The sequence below is a fragment of the Astatotilapia calliptera genome, chromosome 19 (assembly GCF_964374335.1).
Source record: "Astatotilapia calliptera chromosome 19, fAstCal68.1, whole genome shotgun sequence".
NCBI lineage: Eukaryota > Metazoa > Chordata > Actinopteri > Cichliformes > Cichlidae > Astatotilapia > Astatotilapia calliptera.
In genome coordinates, this window is record NC_137440.1 from 15,944,019 (window position 1) to 15,960,712 (window position 16,694).

At 40.5% G+C, this 16,694-nt stretch overlaps 1 protein-coding gene across 1 annotated transcript; it reads right to left on the reverse strand.

Annotated features, from left to right (window-relative positions):
- Positions 1-4,286: 4,286 nt before the first annotated feature.
- nrde2 (NRDE-2, necessary for RNA interference, domain containing) lies at positions 4,287-16,279 on the reverse strand. The gene is made up of 19 exons (XM_026152486.2): positions 16,161-16,279; positions 14,686-14,791; positions 14,320-14,502; positions 14,080-14,220; positions 12,639-12,913; positions 11,354-11,571; positions 10,273-10,497; positions 9,942-10,131; positions 9,716-9,849; positions 9,240-9,360; positions 8,803-8,975; positions 8,537-8,708; positions 8,231-8,451; positions 7,674-8,142; positions 6,364-6,755; positions 6,100-6,239; positions 5,486-5,627; positions 5,089-5,160; positions 4,287-4,683 (listed from the first exon to the last, which is right to left on the reverse strand). Exons 1-19 carry the CDS (start codon positions 16,219-16,221, stop codon positions 4,558-4,560), a joined length of 3,561 nt encoding a protein of 1,186 aa, XP_026008271.2. The 5' UTR covers positions 16,222-16,279; the 3' UTR covers positions 4,287-4,557.
- Between the last annotated feature and the right edge of the window lie 415 nt (positions 16,280-16,694).

Sequence of the window (16,694 nt, forward strand, 5' to 3'; positions counted from 1 at the left end):
ATTCTGTGTCTCTTGCCCGTTTCTGTCCCTTTGCAATGACCTTTTGGATCTCTTCAACAGCATAAGACACTTTTTCGCTCTGAACAATTTCATCTATTGTTTCATCATCAACCAAAAGCAGAATATTTTGCAAAAATTTTCCAACTGCGTCTTCTATGATTACATAGAGGACTTCAGGAGAAAAGAAAACTCTCGATTCAGCTACTTGCTGTGGTGTCCTGGAGATGACGGAGTCTGATAGACTTCTACCCATAACAATTGTGGGAATTTGGTATACACGACTTATCACTAAATGGTCGTACAGTTTCTCTGTCAATTCTCTCGAGAAATTCTTCACTTTCTCGCTTATGTTAATGTTTTCGAGCCTTTCTTGGATAATGCCATGTTCTTTCTCCTTTGTGAACTCGCTGTATATGTCACTAAGTTCAGATTTGATGACATTAAAGCTAGTTGGAGTAGCAGATTTGATCATGTTTCCCAGAGTAGATGAGCTTCTAGAAGGGGCACGGACAGACATGCTAGAATTTGAACGAGGAGTTTCGCATGCTGAACCTGGGAGGCTGACACTCATACTGTCATGGGAACCTATTCTCTCAGTTTCAGGGGAGTGGGTTACCTTTGACAGACTAATAAAATAGTCTTTGCTCTTCTTTGCTGTTGTTTTCAGCTCCCCTTTCATCTTTTCAAAATGTTTTCCTGCAATCTTGGAAAAATGCAGTTTGCGTGATTTTTGCGGTGCGGAAGGAGCACGTGAGGTAAAAAAACTCTCTCACTTTATCAAAGATGATTCCCCCGTTGAATCCAGATTTGGGTGAGGTACATTTCTCACTGTGACAAGAATAATCAGTGTCAGTGCACTGGAGATTGTCAAGTACAATATTGACAATGTCAGCTGCAATTTTTTCTACTCAGGTGGAATACTTTCTGCCTGCCTTTCAGCTTCTGCACATTCCCCACTTTCTGAACTTTCTTTCTTTTCTGAAAGTTGCTCTATTTTAGCGGGTGGCTCACTTTCCATATCTCTGTCATCATCCGATAATTCATCATCTGTAAAATCTGAATCTTGACACCAATTGGTCAGAATCTCACTAACCTCCTGGGTGGCTGATTTGACTGAGATGCTGGACTCAATGCTATCTTTGCTGGACTCAGACTTACTTGAATCGCTTTCCTTTCCCATGCACGGGCATTTCAGTTTACTTGCATATCTTTTCAAGCATGAGAGAGCATGGGAAACCATGACACGCAGTTTTCTAATATTACGAATTGCCCCACTGACGTAAACAGCGGGGTCTGATGGTAAATTGAAGTGCTCTCTGACCAGGGTGACTATCAATTTGACCTTATTTGAAATCTCCTCCTCAACCATCTTTGTCAGCTTTTTAGCACTGTCACATATCTGCTTTGGGATGTTGAGCAGGTTTGCAATAGTGATTGAGATGGAGTCACAAAATGATGGATTTGTTTCTATTTCTGCAGATGCATCGCTCTGAATGACGGGAAGAGCACGTCTCAAAATGTTGGCTGAGGTGATCTGTATGATTTCAGAAATCATATCAGCCAAAACTGCTTGAATATCAGAATCCCAAGCTCCATTTTCTATTAAAGTCCACTGTGCATCAGAGAGCGTGTTGAAGGCGTTATTGATAATCGGTAACAGCTCATCTGGTGATACGACCAGTGGGGTTTGAGTATTATAATCTTGTGTTGCAGACATTGTTATTTCACACGGATTCTCTCTGTGAAAATCTTCCTGAAATGCTAAACTTTCTGAATTGAAAGAGCGTGGTAAGTTTGACATGTAACTACTGTCGAGGGGGTCTCTGGTAGTGATAACGTTTTGACTTGGCTCCTATTTAAGGACTCCCGGATCAAAGGAAAACCACATTAAAGGACTTCTTTGACGTAACACATCAAAATCTTCTATGACTTAAGTCGTTCAAATGCACGAGAATTCGCGCATGCGCAAACGCGTTAAGCTCTTTTTCTTTTTAACTTTATTTAACAAACAATGAGTATACAACATACGAACAGATGAAGTATACAAAACAACCGAACATGAACACAAAAAGCCAAGGGTAAAAGAAAAAGGTAACAATTATAAGAATACATGCAAAGATTCACATACATATATTGTTTTGAGAGCCTTTTCGTTGGTGGAGTCTGATATTGATTGTATGTACATTTCCACATCCTTAAAATAATGACAGAAATATGGTGTTTTGTTAGTAAATTTACATTTATGGATAAAAAATTTAGCTAAAAGTATTAACAACTTTATCATAAAAAACATTTATCATACTTCTTGGGGAACTTAAAGAAACAGAATAAAACATTTTCCCAACGTAAAGAAAACTTCCTTAAAATATGGACAATAACAAACCTGCTAAATTCCTTCCAGAATCTCTGTGTAAAAGAACAGTACCAAAAAAGATGTGTCACAGTTTCTGGATGATCCCCACAGAAAGTACAATTAGTATTAATGTCCCTTTTAAATTTGACCATGTAGTGACTGGCTGGATAACATTTATGTAGAATTTTAAATGAGACTTCTTTCACCTTATTTACAATCAAATATTTATGGGGGACCATCCAGACTGTCTTCCACTTGATATCTGGAACATATCGGTTCCAATAAGATGTTATATATGGGAGAGAGACGATATCTTCTTGGAATAAACTACATATTCTCTTATTGCTGTTACCAAGTTCCTGTGAAAAGCAGATTTTTCCTATTGGTGACTCAGCTGGATCAGAGAGAGTGACTGAGGTAGATATTGAGCTGTCAGTGTTTTTATATAACATTAAAGACCCTGAGGGTATGGCACCAAGCACCATTGAGAATTCCTGAACACTGATTGGAATATTATATAGTGCAATAAAGTCGTTGTAAGCAAGTAGTTTTCCCTCTTTACTAACCAGCTGAGCCACCAATAGGATCCCATTCTGGACCCAAGTTTCCAGGAAAAGTGATTTATTTTTATATAAAATATCTCTGTTGTTCCAGATAAGCTATTTGTGAGGTGAGAAGTTGTGTTTATAAATGAGGGTCCACGCTAAGAGGACCTGCTTATGGAAGGATGAAAGCTTTACAGGGAGTTTCTCAACATTGTAATTACAATTTAAAATAAAATTAAAGCCACCAAAACGAGAGAAAATATAATATAGTATAAAGTTCCAGATAGAGGTAGGGTTTTTAAGAAAATGTTTAGCCCAATTAATTTTGAAAGTGTTATTTAAAGTAGAAAAGTCTAAGACGTTAAGCCCACCTGATTCGTACTTATTCATCACAACAGTTTTTCTAATATAATGCGTACGGTTTTTCCATATACAATTAAAGAGCATACGGTCAATATCTTTACTAATTTTCTTATCCAGATGTAAGGAGAGAGCAGCATATGTTAATCGGGATATCCCTTCTGCTTTAGTAATTAACACTCTACCTTTCAAAGACAAGTCCCTTTGCAGCCACTGGTTGAACTTTTTTAGGGTTTTCTGTATAATTGGAGTGAAGTTTGAAGAGCATCTTGATTTTTGGTCTTTGGATATTAACAGTCCCAAGTATGTGACTTCTTGTTTAACAGAGATATTACAGATAGTATTTGCAAGGCAGTCTTGAATTGCTAGTAACTCATACTTTTTTAGATTTAGGCATAAACCAGAGGCCTCAGAGAAGCCCGCGTTAAGCTCGTAACTCGGATGCGCATGGCAGAAGAAATCGCACGGAAATCCATGTTCTGTCAATGAGAAACTGTTTTTTTTTCTCAAACCTTTACTTAAACATCAGTACAATACAAAATGGAATTAAACAGTACCACAATAATGGTGTTGTATTTACAAAAGAATTGTATGCATAATAATTGAGTTAAGATACTGTACAAGTTCAAAGGAGAATACATAAAAAGAGAGATGTCGTCCTAAACATTTGGACTTGTAAATCAATGAGAAACTGATCCAGTGAGCTCTCACGTGTTCGGCTGCGGTCATGTCGGCCGCACTTTGAATTTTGTTGCTCTTTTTCTCTCCATAATACGGTTACTCGGAAACACAGCAGAGTTCGTCTTTTTTTTATCCTGCAAGTTTGTCCCCATTTACTCCGCAGTGCAGTAGATGTTTGTTAACAAAGAAAATAAAATATAATCCTTACTTGATTTATTATGATTAAAAAAAAAATATTAAAAACTCTTTAAGAGGTGGCAACATGGTAATATGCTGAGTGGCAGCGTTTTCCTTTCTCACTTCCACAGAGTTTTTCTTAATAAGTTGGAATGTAACAACTTCCGGTATAAATTTTACATGTTTTATTAAGGCATGTCACATAGATCAATCTTGTATTTATTGACAATATCAAGTAAAAGAAATACAGTTTTAGTGGTTTGTTGTGGCAATTAAAGCATTTTGTGTCACTTTATACAAAAAAACCAAACAAACAAAACCCAGCTCTTTTCTCAAATTACTGCAGCTGTATATGTGTCGAGTTTGCCTTTGTGCTTGTCCTTTTCTTCCCATCAAATTTGACAATTTGAACACACACTTGAATTAAGATTGTGTGTGTGCTCAGTCTTCCAGCAGTATGTCCAATTCTTCTAAAGGCAGTCGCACTCGCAGTTCTTTCTCTGTCAACAGGTCTACAAACTCCTGCAGGTGATCGGGGAACAGCTGCGCTGCGTCCATATACAAACCCTGATCACACACACACACACACACACACACACACACACACACACACACACACACACACACACACACACACACACACACACAGAGAAAGAAAAGGAGGGAGAATTTTATGTACTAGCAACATACATACAGCACTGATGTTGATTTAGTTTGCAATGATGACTACATGACACAACAACAGGGCGATAAGTTTAGTTTGGTAATAATATGCTGAGCAAGGCAGCATATTGATCAAGTGGCAACATCTTTAATGAAATCATATAACAAATAGTGTTGCCTACTGTGTGGCTAATTGTACTAACTTAGTTTCACTCGTACAACAACACCTGACGACTCTGCAGGGACTCAGCACAGAACTACAAATCAAGCTTTGGGAAATATCACTTTCACAGTATATGTGTGCCTCACCTTACACCAGGGGATATTCTGTAAGGCCTTGTAGAAGATTCCTGTGGCTTTATCCACTTTTCCTTCACACACCTACAAATTCACACGTACACACGTTACACGCACAATATAAGCATGGATGATATTGGTGTATCCACATGCACAGAAGCACTTCTACACTTTTGTTTCCATGTTTAATATTTTTTTTAAAAGAGGACATTTTAGTCCTTATTCCTAAAATGCACATAATAATATTCCTAAAATGTTTTTTTTTTCCTTTTTAAAAACGACACTAAAGCTTTCAGATACAAAATTTATTTTTCTCATTCAAGCAGGATCGGGTCTCTACAATCTTCCTAAAACTTTTAGTGCTCCAGGGCAGAACAGCATCAATGTGAGTTTGTATGACTGGTCTCACCAGGAAGTAGATGTACATTCTCCAAAGTAAAGGACAATGAGCCCCAGTTTCTGTTGCTATGGCGTTTTCAAACAGTCCACGGATGCGGTTGCTGAGGCCATTCTCCGGCAGGATGGATAAGGGATCATCATGTAAACACGATCTATAAATACCGCAGACATGTACAGTTTAATGTGCAGTAAGTGCTAATTATCAGTTGATAATGTGCAAACTGTTTCTGTTTCTATAAAAGCTGCATTAAGTAAAACTAAAAGCGAGACTGCAAATCACTTAAATCTGCATTTAAACAACATTAAACACTGAAACTTTTTGAGATGCTCTTTTTTCATCATGCTACTTATGAATCGCTTTTGTGTTGTGATGTTCCATCAGATGGATTTATTAACGTTTTTGAGCATTAAACAACTTTTATACTCTTTGTTGTCCTTCACTGGACTTTTTTGAAACGAGCAATTTAAATGTAGTTTTTGTAAATACTTTTGAAATCATCACCTTCTGTTTTTATTTGTAGTTTACATGGCATTTTGCTTTTTTGGACACAAGGATGTAAATGATATGTGAACTTTGATGTGATCCTGCTGTCTGATGTTTGTGATCATCTTTTGTCGTTTTACCTCTGAGCTGCATCTACCAGCTGCTTCCTTTGCTGTTCAGCAACAATGGCAAAGAGACGCGGCACCACGCTGCTGCAGTTTCTGGTTACAGAGTGAAAAAACCGGCGTGCACGGCCAGCGGTATGGTAACGGTTCTCCACCTGAAGCACACATCACATGGAAATGTCAGTCAGGCCAAAATAAACAAATAAGGTTAGGGCTCAAAAGGCTTTGGGAAACACATCTAGAGAAGAATGGGGGAAAATGTGCTTTTATTAGCCTGACCTGTACATAAATGCTCCACAGAGGGACGCTGGTGGTCCAGACTGGGAGGGCCGATGTCAGCGTTTGCCTCAGTGTCACCAGAGGAAACACAGCGACGGTGTTGTGGTACTTGAGCAGTGCCGCCTGCTGCCAGGCCAACGCCTCACACTCAGCAGCTACTCTGCTGACACAGGGCCTGTTTGAGTCAGCGTCAGCTCTTGCGAGCTTACCCTCCTTGCTGCTGTTCAGCTGCTGTTCAGCTGTTAACGTGCGGTGTAGTTCCTCCATCTTCTCTCTAACCTGGGTGTAGACTGCGTTGGCTGCTTGCACGCTCACCGTGAGGTACTGGAAAAGAGCGTAGCAGCCAACCAGACCTCTCAACCTCAGCTTCTCTGCCATCAGGTCGTCTTGGACTGGAGAAGACAGGATAAGACAAAAAGCTCAAGCACAAAAAGAGAAGGGGCTCATTTTTAACTACTCTTACATTTTCAACAAGATATATTAGTTTGGAAGATGGTTTCCACCAGAAAAGCTTGGTTCAGGTGTATCCAATAGGTAACAAGAGAGTTCACATACAGCAAAAAGCATGACCCAGTCAAGCACAACGCTCTCAGCTTTTAGGACAAGAGCAAGCTAAATGAATGAGTGAAAAAATATTTTGGTTAACTGATATGAAATAAATTAAAAAAAAAAAAACCCTGGATGTTTGTTTTCTGGATATTTTTTCTGGAAATAAAAATATCCAGAAAATCTCTGATCTAGTCAAATCTGTAAACAACCAGGCGGAGGAAGCTTTGTCTCAGATATTTAAGACTTCAATGTCCAATGGAATCAATGCATTTATAGCACATCGCTTTGTCCCTGACTACTGGTTGCTACAGGCTCTGGCTGCCTATGTAACCCTCTAATGTATTTACCATCCTTTCAAATTTAAAACAATTGTATCCTCCACTCTCATTGGCAGCTCCGATGTTGAGAAAAAGTTCAACTCGGGAGCCATTTCACATTTGTTGCTTTAACTCGCTGAACGCCATTATCTTTGGTTGCTACGTTGCTTCCTGTGTTTGTCATGTTTCATTTTATTATTATTATACTGTTCTGCCCTTCTTAAGTAATGATAAATCGTCTAATAAATATGCCAAGCACTTACTAAATTAAGCAAAATGAAACACAAAAAAAATAAAGTGGAGTAAACTAAAAAGAGAAAAAATGAAAGAGAAAATACAAAATTACTACTACTCTGATTGTGCAGTGAGTGCGGATTTATAGTAAAAATGTTCACGGCAGGTCTCTGAGAAGTTAAACAGTTGGAAACGGGTCAGAAAACAAACCTTTACTGTTTTGGTCCAGTGCTGATAAACTGGCAGCCAGAGTCTGGTCGTACGATTTTCTGGCTTTCAGGATGGAAACCGTGGAGAGGGAGGATGAAGTGGACGATGCAGAGGTTCCTTCTGCTAGCCGGGTCAGTACAGACACAGCCGGGGATGCTGTTACATCAGCCGGTTGACCCCCTCGCTCTTTCGCTCCATCCTCCAACTCCAGCTGGGACCACAGCAGGCAGAGATCACACAGAGTGAGACTGCTCAGCCCTTTGGTTCCCCCAAGCGCTGTTGCAGTGGAGAACACTTTGCGGGCCTCATCCAGGTTGCCCAGTAGCCATTCCAGGTGGCCGTACTCCCGCCACAACACTAATGATGAGCGATTGTCTGGTTCTTTGAGCAGCCGCTTGGCAACTCGCTTGCTGCTCTTCCCCTGAGAACGAAGGCGCTTTTTATTTCCGCCGTGCAAGCAGCGCATGACCTGACGCAAACACCAAGAACCAGAAGAGTGTAAGGGTTAGTTTGACCTCACTTTGAGTTTGAATGTAGTCAAATGAACCAACTCCTACCTTGAGTTTCTCGTACTGGATCCAGCTGAGTGACAGGAAGGCTCGGTGGTGGGGCGGAAGCACAGGCTGAAGCATATTGAACAAGTTCGTGAGGAACTTCTCACCCTGTTTCCCAAGCCCCACCCACTTCCGTGTTCCTTGGAGAGTGGTCATGTGACCGACAGAGTTAATGCCACCATCAGCTAAATCATAGGAGGTCAGAGGACGCTGGGGAGCATTACCTAGGATGGAAAAAGTTGCTTTTTTTAAGACTCCTCTCACCTCAGTGAGATTTGAAAAAATTAAAGCTTGTTTAGACTGTTTTACCTTGAGTGAGCAGAGAAAGGTTCTCCAGCAGCAAGCCAGGCTGACCTGGGGAAACCGAGAGCACTGAGTCCACAGGCAAACCCAAAAAGCTCAAGAAACGGAGAAGCAGACGGAGATGGAGCTCTGGCGAAGACAAACAAATCAGTGACGGGCCAATGTCATCAAACAACACCTGGAATTAGAGATAGAGGTCAGCAGAGAGGTCAACCTACATGGTAAAGTTCAACAAAAAGAATATTTTGTCTTAAAACAATCAAACACATCACCTGTCTGTCAGGATCCTCACAGTCCTCCTCTGACTGGCCCTTGGCTTTGTCGGGTCTCCAGGGCAACCAGTCTGTGGCTTCACGAGATGACTCCACATCCAGCCAGATGGTACCTCTGGGCTGGGTCCTGTCCTTCACCTCCTCTTCATCCTCTTCCTCTTCTTCCTCCTCTTCTGTGGAAACAAAAAGAAAGATTAGATTAATTACATCCCCATAAAGAGAGCTTGGATCACACAAACTGCAATAACTCTTCACAGACAGAATTTGTAGGTGCAGTCATATAGCAGAGTTTCATCTTCTTTGGTCTCAGAGAGAGAGGGAGGTCTGGGGATCTCTGCTTAAACTGTTGGCTCATGAGCCAAACCCAGATAGACAGTATAAAATTGATGGATAAATGAAATGGCACGTGCACTGTAAAGTGTGTGTGTTTTACCTACCTGCAGTGGGTTGTAGCCAACCTCCTCGCTCTTGTTGGAGCATCCAGGCTTTCCAGCCTCTGGCGTCCAGCTCCCCGATCCTTGCTTCGCCGCTGTCCCAGAACGGCTCAAAGAAGTCAACCTGTGGACACAGAGGCAGAAATGTAACTACACGAGGTTAGAATTAATTTTTTTTATTATTTAAATGACCAGCCAAGGCCACTTCACTGATCATCACATTCAACTCTGAGCAACAAATACAGTGGCTTGCAAAAGTATTCGGCCCCCTTTTACTTTCTGCCCACGTGTACACCACTTTGTGTTGGCCTTTCACGTGGAATTCCAATAAAATTGATTCATGTTTGTGGCTGTAATGTGACAAAATGTGGAAAAGTTCAAGGGGGCCGAATACTTTTGCAAGCCACTGTATAACTCCTGAAATGTCACACAAGTCCTCTAAGAGTAGATTACAACATTAAAACTCAGCGAGAACATACCTGCTGCTTAGTGGACAGCTCTCGCACGCTGTCAGGCTTGAAGAAAGTAAAGTCGATCATTGCCTGAAACATGGCAGTCGACTTCTCCGAATGACCACACTGACGCAGAAAGTGACACTGCTGCATGAAGATATCTGGGCAGAAAGTAAAAGGATGTGGGATTTGTAGTCATACAAAGCAAGCAGGACTGAATAATGAATGAATCTCATGCTGAAATGTCTGTTACCCAACATATCCTCCTCTATTCCTGGCAGAGCCGGGTGAGACACCATGCTGCCATCTCGGACAGCACTGAGCGTGCTCAGACACTTGCCGTACGCAGCGTTGACCTTGGACACGGTGAAGCTGCTGAAATAGCTCTGGGTGAAGAGCAGATACTCCCTCCACAGGGGGGTGCTGTTTGGGTGGAGAAACACCTGAAACACAACAAATAAAGAGCAACTTTGTTACTTGTATGTGACATTTATTTTTTTTGATAGAAGCAGTAAGATTCCGACACTCTTGAGGGTTTCCTCTGCATTTTAGGGACTTGTTGTGACCTTCATACATAGACATACCAGTTTCTTCCACTCTTTAGCCAGAGCAGAGGGCTCCCAGAGCTCCTGGCAGATGCGGAGTCTCTCGAGTTGCAGAGCTATGCAGAGGGGGTTGGTGGCCACGGCGCGCTCTGCAATGCTTAGCTTTTTCTCCAGCACTGCCCTGTAGGAAGACTTGCGGCGCTCAGCAGCATCACTGCCCTGCTGCTCCTCCTCGCCTTTGAACACAGCTGCACTCGCCTCATCCTAGAGGATGAAGTAGGCGATGAAGTACCCAAACCTTATCTGATAAGCCAAAGAGCATGTTGGAGGAAACTCCGTGCTTCTTGCTTTTCTGTGACTGATTGAGGGCTTTATGCACACAAGAAGACTTTGTGAAACTTGCAATGAAAATGAAATGAAAGCATATCAATTAACTAATTATGTCTGTCCCCTGTTGTGTTGATTTCCTATTGCGGCTAGTAGTGACACTGAGTTAGACTCCTGGTTTGACTTATGTGTATGATTTAACCAGGGTAAGCCTTTACCAGCACATCTCTAAAACTTTAGAAGCATTTTGAACAGTTGCTGCAGGCAATTTAGATGAATGAGCCTCTGAGGAGTTCATCAAATCTACTTCTGAATTACCTAAATGGTTCTTCAGTGGATGAACGTTATTCAAGTAAATCAACCCTCTTGTACTTTCATTGCTGTTTTGGTAATAATAAAGAACGTCAAACACTAAATATTCAATCTTTGTGAGAGTGTTTTGGAGCACCAGTGTGAGGAGTGCAGTTTCAGAGATGCAGAAGGAGCCCACGCTGCAGGATTTCCTCTCGGTACAGTGAGTGATCACTTGCCTCAGAGAAACATTCCTCCTGAAAGTTCACTGGCACTTTCAGAGCCCAGGATAGGAGTAGAGGGAAGGTTCAGATGTCAGACAATAAAATGCTGTCAGTCAGAAAAAAAACATTTCCACTGTCTTGATGCATTTGATTACTGCTTCTTGTGATGTTCTCATGAGAGGTGAGCACACATCAGGAGTCCGTAAACTTTTGTTAAAAGAAAGCACGTTCTGAAGCCCTGACATTCCTGCAGCAGTATTATAAAGCAGCGTGTGTACCTGATATCGTATGAACTCTATCCACAGCTGTGTGTCTGCTGGCTGCTCTCTCAGCCGCCTGTTGAAATCTTCGGTCCTGCCACCCAAAAGTGCAGTGCCCTCCTCTGTGTGAGCGTCCTCCTTTTGCTGGTCTTGCTGTCCTTTCCCCTGCAGCCAGAGGGCCGTCGAGGAGTCATACACACCGAGGGGATTCACCGATGACGTCTGCCCTATGTGAGCTAAAAAGATAAATACATTTTTAAAAATCAGTTACATTTTAAGGAATAAATGGAATAAATGTGGCACAGTGATGTTACATCTTTTTAAGCTTAGCACATTTTATACCAGCCCGTTTATACAGATGTCCCCTAAACACATCACAAGTTTTGAAAAGAAGAAAGCTATAACAATACACTCGCTGAATATGTGAGCTTGTTTTATCATACCAGCATGACAAACAAAGGCAATTACTGGCTTTTAACACACTTTGACCAAAACATTTTGGTTTTAACAGCCTTAGTTGTTGTTTTAGTTGTTTTTATTGAGTTATTTTATTTATTTTTTTCTATATTTTACTGCATCATTATTTTACATTTTATTTGTTTTAGTGGCATTTTACATTCTTAAGCATTTTGTGCAGCATGGACTGTTTGGAAATGGGCTATAGAAAGAAACTTGACCTACTGGTTTTAGTTCATCAGAGTCTCAAAGCTACATAAAATTGAGACCATTTAATGTTTCCACACCCATTAAAGGTCTGTTTGGGGGTTAAAGGATGAGTGTTAAGCGTTTTTTTGTTTTTTGGATGATTTAACTTGGGGGTAAGAAGATTGGGACATGGATGTGCATGCAGATAAAGATCCTAACAAAGCCACACAAAAAAACCCAAAAGCATAACTGTGTGACTACTAATACATATTCTAACAGAGAAAATTATTTTAGCCAAAAATATGAGAACTGACAACAGCCAAACAACCTCAAACTCACTGAGATCTCACTCACTCAGATCTCCAAAGTTTGAGGGAGATGAGATAAACAGAAAAGTCAAAGAAATGTCAAACAGACTCATAATTTTCTCAAATTAGTGGTGCCATGGCCCGTTAAAAATGTGAAGGTCTAATCTTGTTTTCTTTCCTTGAGACAATCATCAAACGCTGCTGACATTTTCTGGATTAATCTGCTTCTTCTTGGTCACTTGCGCAAGTCTAAATGAGACTTTCAGTTCAAAAAGGATCAGCACTATAATGGCACATTAAGCATGAAGTGGCTGAATTCTTTCTTTGCCACACCCAGCTAGACCCCGTACCTTTCTCCCCTTCTTTATTGTCTGCCTCATCATCACACAGAGGGAGGAAGATTGCAGAACTGGTGCCATCGCTACCATCAAAACTCGCTGGTAATGCAGGAAGAGCAGGTGCTGCCTTCAGCAGCTGTCGACTGACTGTAGAGTAGTATCTGTCCGCTGCCTTCTTCCCGTCGCCGCCTTTCTTCTTCTTCTTATTAGTCACCTCTGAGTCCTCCCAGCTGACCCCCTGCTTGTGAAAGTCCAAACCCAGAGCCGAGCTGCCTTTCCTTCTATACCTGGAACACAAAAATAGTGCAGCTCATCTCAGATTGTAGCTTTTATTCTGTACTCAACTATACAGTCCATGTAACTTTATAATTTGGTTCAAAATAAAACCTTCAGCCAGTCATTTATAAGTAAAAAACAAACAAACGGATGAATCCCAGGTTTTGGGAGCATGGTTTAACTACAGACATTACAGTCTCAGCTCTCCTTAAACTGTATGAGGATTCCTAAAAGACACATCTGATGGACAGAGGAGAAAGGAGAGAGGAGGCTTATAGGAAGAGCACAAGTGTATCCTTTGCAGAAGTGTTTTTACCTTCAGAGTATAAAAAAAGGCATCTCACATGGCTGGAAAATACAAACCACCCCTTGAACAAAACTCTTTAAACAACTCATCCTTTTTATTCTTACACTGCTTCATTTATTGAAAGTGATCAAACTTTTTCCCCTTTTTCTTTGTGAGATTAAAAAAATAAAGTATAATGTCCTGTCATATTGCACCATGTTGGGAAACTATTCAAACGCAGTCTTAAATGTGAGCATGGCTACACCTGAGATCAATTTAAGTTAAGTTTAAAGAGTTAAGCTTTTAAAGACCAACGTGGGAAAAATCAGAAGGTGCCAGGGATATTTCAGTCCACTTAAATCCTGGAATAAATGTGACACCGTGATGTTACATCCTTTTAAGCTTAGCACATTTTTTACCAGCCCGTTGATACAGACGTCCCTTAAACACGTCACAAGTTTTGAAAAGAAGAAAGCTATGACAATAAACTCGCCGAATATGTGTGCTTGTTTTTATCATACAAGCATTACAAACAAAGGCAATTACTGGCTTTTAACACACTTTTACCGAAACATTTTGGTTTTAACAGCATTAGTTGTTGTTTTGGTTGTTTTTATTCAGTTATATTGTTTATTTATTTATTTGTTTTTTTCTATATTTTACTGCATCATTATTTTGAATTGTATTTGTTTTAGTGGGATTTTACATTGTTGAGCACTTTGTGCAGCATGGACTGTTTGGAAATGTAGACACAGTTGGGCTATAACAACACTGTTTATGATGTAATTGTGTCAAATGTTTGCATAAACGTCACTTTCTTTGTGTCTCTTCTTGTGTGCAAGTCTTTTCTGTGAAGGGCTAAAAAGAAAAAAAGAGTCATGTGTCTTTTACCTGGCTACGTCTCCTCTGTACAGAGACTTGTAAGTCCAGTTGGCGGGGTCTGCTTTTTGGTCCACACAAAACAGCTGCTCTGTGGGCAACTGGAGGTCATCCAACCAAGAGAAATGGCTCGCTAACTGAGGAGCCTCCTGCCTGTTTCCCACAAACATAATTACAGAACAGAAGCGAGGTTATACTCAGTGTATAAAATTACAAGTGTATGCCTCAGTGATGTTAAAGATGTTTGTGTACCTTTTGGCTTCTTGCTCCTTTTTGAGATCACTCGGGTAGATGGTTTCAGAGTCAGATGCGCTGCTGTGCGAATACCTCCCACTCTTTTTTTTGTGCTTTTTCTTCTGTTTCTTCTTCCTTTTCTTCTTTCTGGGTGCCACACCATCCTCTCTGTCCTCTTCAGAGCTGACATCTCTGCTGACACTGGGAGTCAATGAGGAAGAGAGGAAGAGTTTGATTTGGCAGATTTTTAGAGCTGGATGCTCTTCCTGACATAACCCAAAGGAGGTTTGTGTCTCCTTCTGCGACTGAACTGGGCAGCGATGAATTTCTAAGGAAGAACCAACACATTTCACAGTTCAGTGATCAGAGTTGTGATTCTTTTACCTTGGTTCCTTCTTGTTTTGCTCCTCGCTGGTCTTCTCTAGAAATCGACCGTGAAGAGAGAGCGCATCTCCTGTCTGAAAACTCTTATTCTTCAGCCAATCAAACTCTGAAAATGAGAGCAGACAAGACATAATTACAAGATAATCAGGAGGACTTAGAAATCATGAACAATGCAATCTGTCTATCCCAAGTAGTGATACTGCACTGTGCGAAGGTTTTGGACCACAACACGTCTAACAGACATAACATGGCATTTTTGCGCCAACAACACGATTCTTCCCTAAGGGGCATTAGCTGAAAATATGGCATATCTCTGGATGTTGTGCAGGGAAAACTGAGGGCAAAACTGAGGAAACTGGACGAAAGGAGAACAAAAGTAACAGGCCTAAAAAAAACTATCTGCAGATGAACTGCATTTTGCCCAGCAGTATTGAAGATCTTGTCAAAGCTGATGAAATTATGAACACAGAAGTACCATCAGATTCTCACCCACCATGTAATACAATCTGAAAAATGTATGACTGGCAACAGCTTTCTTTTTAAGCACGACAATCATCCCAAACTTACTGTGAATGCAGTTAAACTACAACTGGGTAGAAAAACACACAATGAAACACTATGAGTCATGGATTGGCTGCCCCAGAGCCAAGACCTCAATTATTGAAACAGTGTGGGGTCATCTAAACGTGGCCAACATTAAAAGAAGAGCTTTGAATGTCCTTCAAGAGGCCTGTAAAACTATTCCTAAAGGGTACTTAAAGAAATTACAAGAAAGCTACCTCAGAGACATGTTTTCTAAATGTGAACAAACTGAGTTTTTACCATATATACTGTACCTCCATGTATTTTCCCACATATTTCAAGAAATCACTCAGTCTATTTTCCATTTTTAAAGCAGAGAAATATCAAAAACCAAGGGTGGCTCAAGACTTTTATACAGTATTATAATTTTTTTTGAAATACCAACTCTGAAAATATTCATAGTAGTAAGTCAAAATTTCGTCCTCATTCATTTTTTATTCATTAAATAAAAAAAGTGAAATGAGACAAAAAAAATCCTCTAGAGAGGGGAGGGAGGGAGGCACCTAATGATTATTCATTAAATGAACCCCGAAGCTTCAATACGTCAATAAAACGTTAGTGTAATGACACGAGCAGGATGGGTAAAGAGTATCTAAAGATACTGACAAGTCGTTTAGATTATAAAGACGTAAAATCGTCGCTGTTTTAGCTAAAAGATAGCGAGTTTCTTGGACTTCCAAGAGGAACACGTATCGTGAAATGAGAGATAAAGCTAAAAGAGGTTAAGATGTTTTGTGTCATTCAGTTCCAGCGACGAGCGGCTGATCTGACATTGAATATCAGGTCGTTGTTTCGGTCAGATTTTAGTTTTCGGCAGACTGTCAGTCTAACAGAGCGTCCAGGTGACTGCTAACTGACATTAAAAACCGTGTATTACAGGAAGCCGGGATCACCTGTGGAAGAATCTCTAACTTTGTTGCTCGCCTCTTCTGCAAACGCTGGAAACAGCGCCATGATGCTGCGTCACTTAGAAACAGGGCGCAGGGATATGACGTCACAACGGCGTTTGGGCTCGCCAAAGTAAAACAATGCTGTTTGGGGATTTTTCAAACGTTAAAAAATTTAAATCCCATTTCTGTTGAAGCGTATTATACTCACTTAATTTTTTTTGTCTTGTGTAAACATATAATACATTTGGAAATAAGAAGGAAAAACTTCGGATTTTATTTTAACGTATTATTTTCTCATTTAAAACGTTAAAAGAGCCCCTGTTGGCCTGAAAGCTCGAATTCATGACTGCGTTGGCAGCTTTGGCTATTAGTTCACAAATATAATCTCTCCTGCCCACGTGTACTTAATATAAAATAATCCAGTGGAAAATAATACTATTCAAACTGTACAGCACTGGCACAGATGGTTGGCAAGGGAGAGTTGATTTTTTCACTTCCTGTTGCTAAATAATGTGGTAAATTATGGCTTCTCTGGCA

What these genes read in the sequence shown, in the direction of transcription:
- nrde2 (XM_026152486.2), bottom strand. Translation starts at nt 16,221, where the DNA reads ATGGCGCTGTTTCCAGCGTTTGCAGAAGAGGCGAGCAACAAAGTTAGA. An exon ending in AAGGAGCAAGAAGCCAAAAG is followed by an intron (nt 14,221 to 14,319) that starts GTACACAAACAT and finishes TGTGGGAAACAG; the next exon opens with GCAGGAGGCTCCTCAGTTAG. An exon ending in TCCAGTACGAGAAACTCAAG is followed by an intron (nt 8,143 to 8,230) that starts GTAGGAGTTGGT and finishes TGTTTGCGTCAG; the next exon opens with GTCATGCGCTGCTTGCACGG.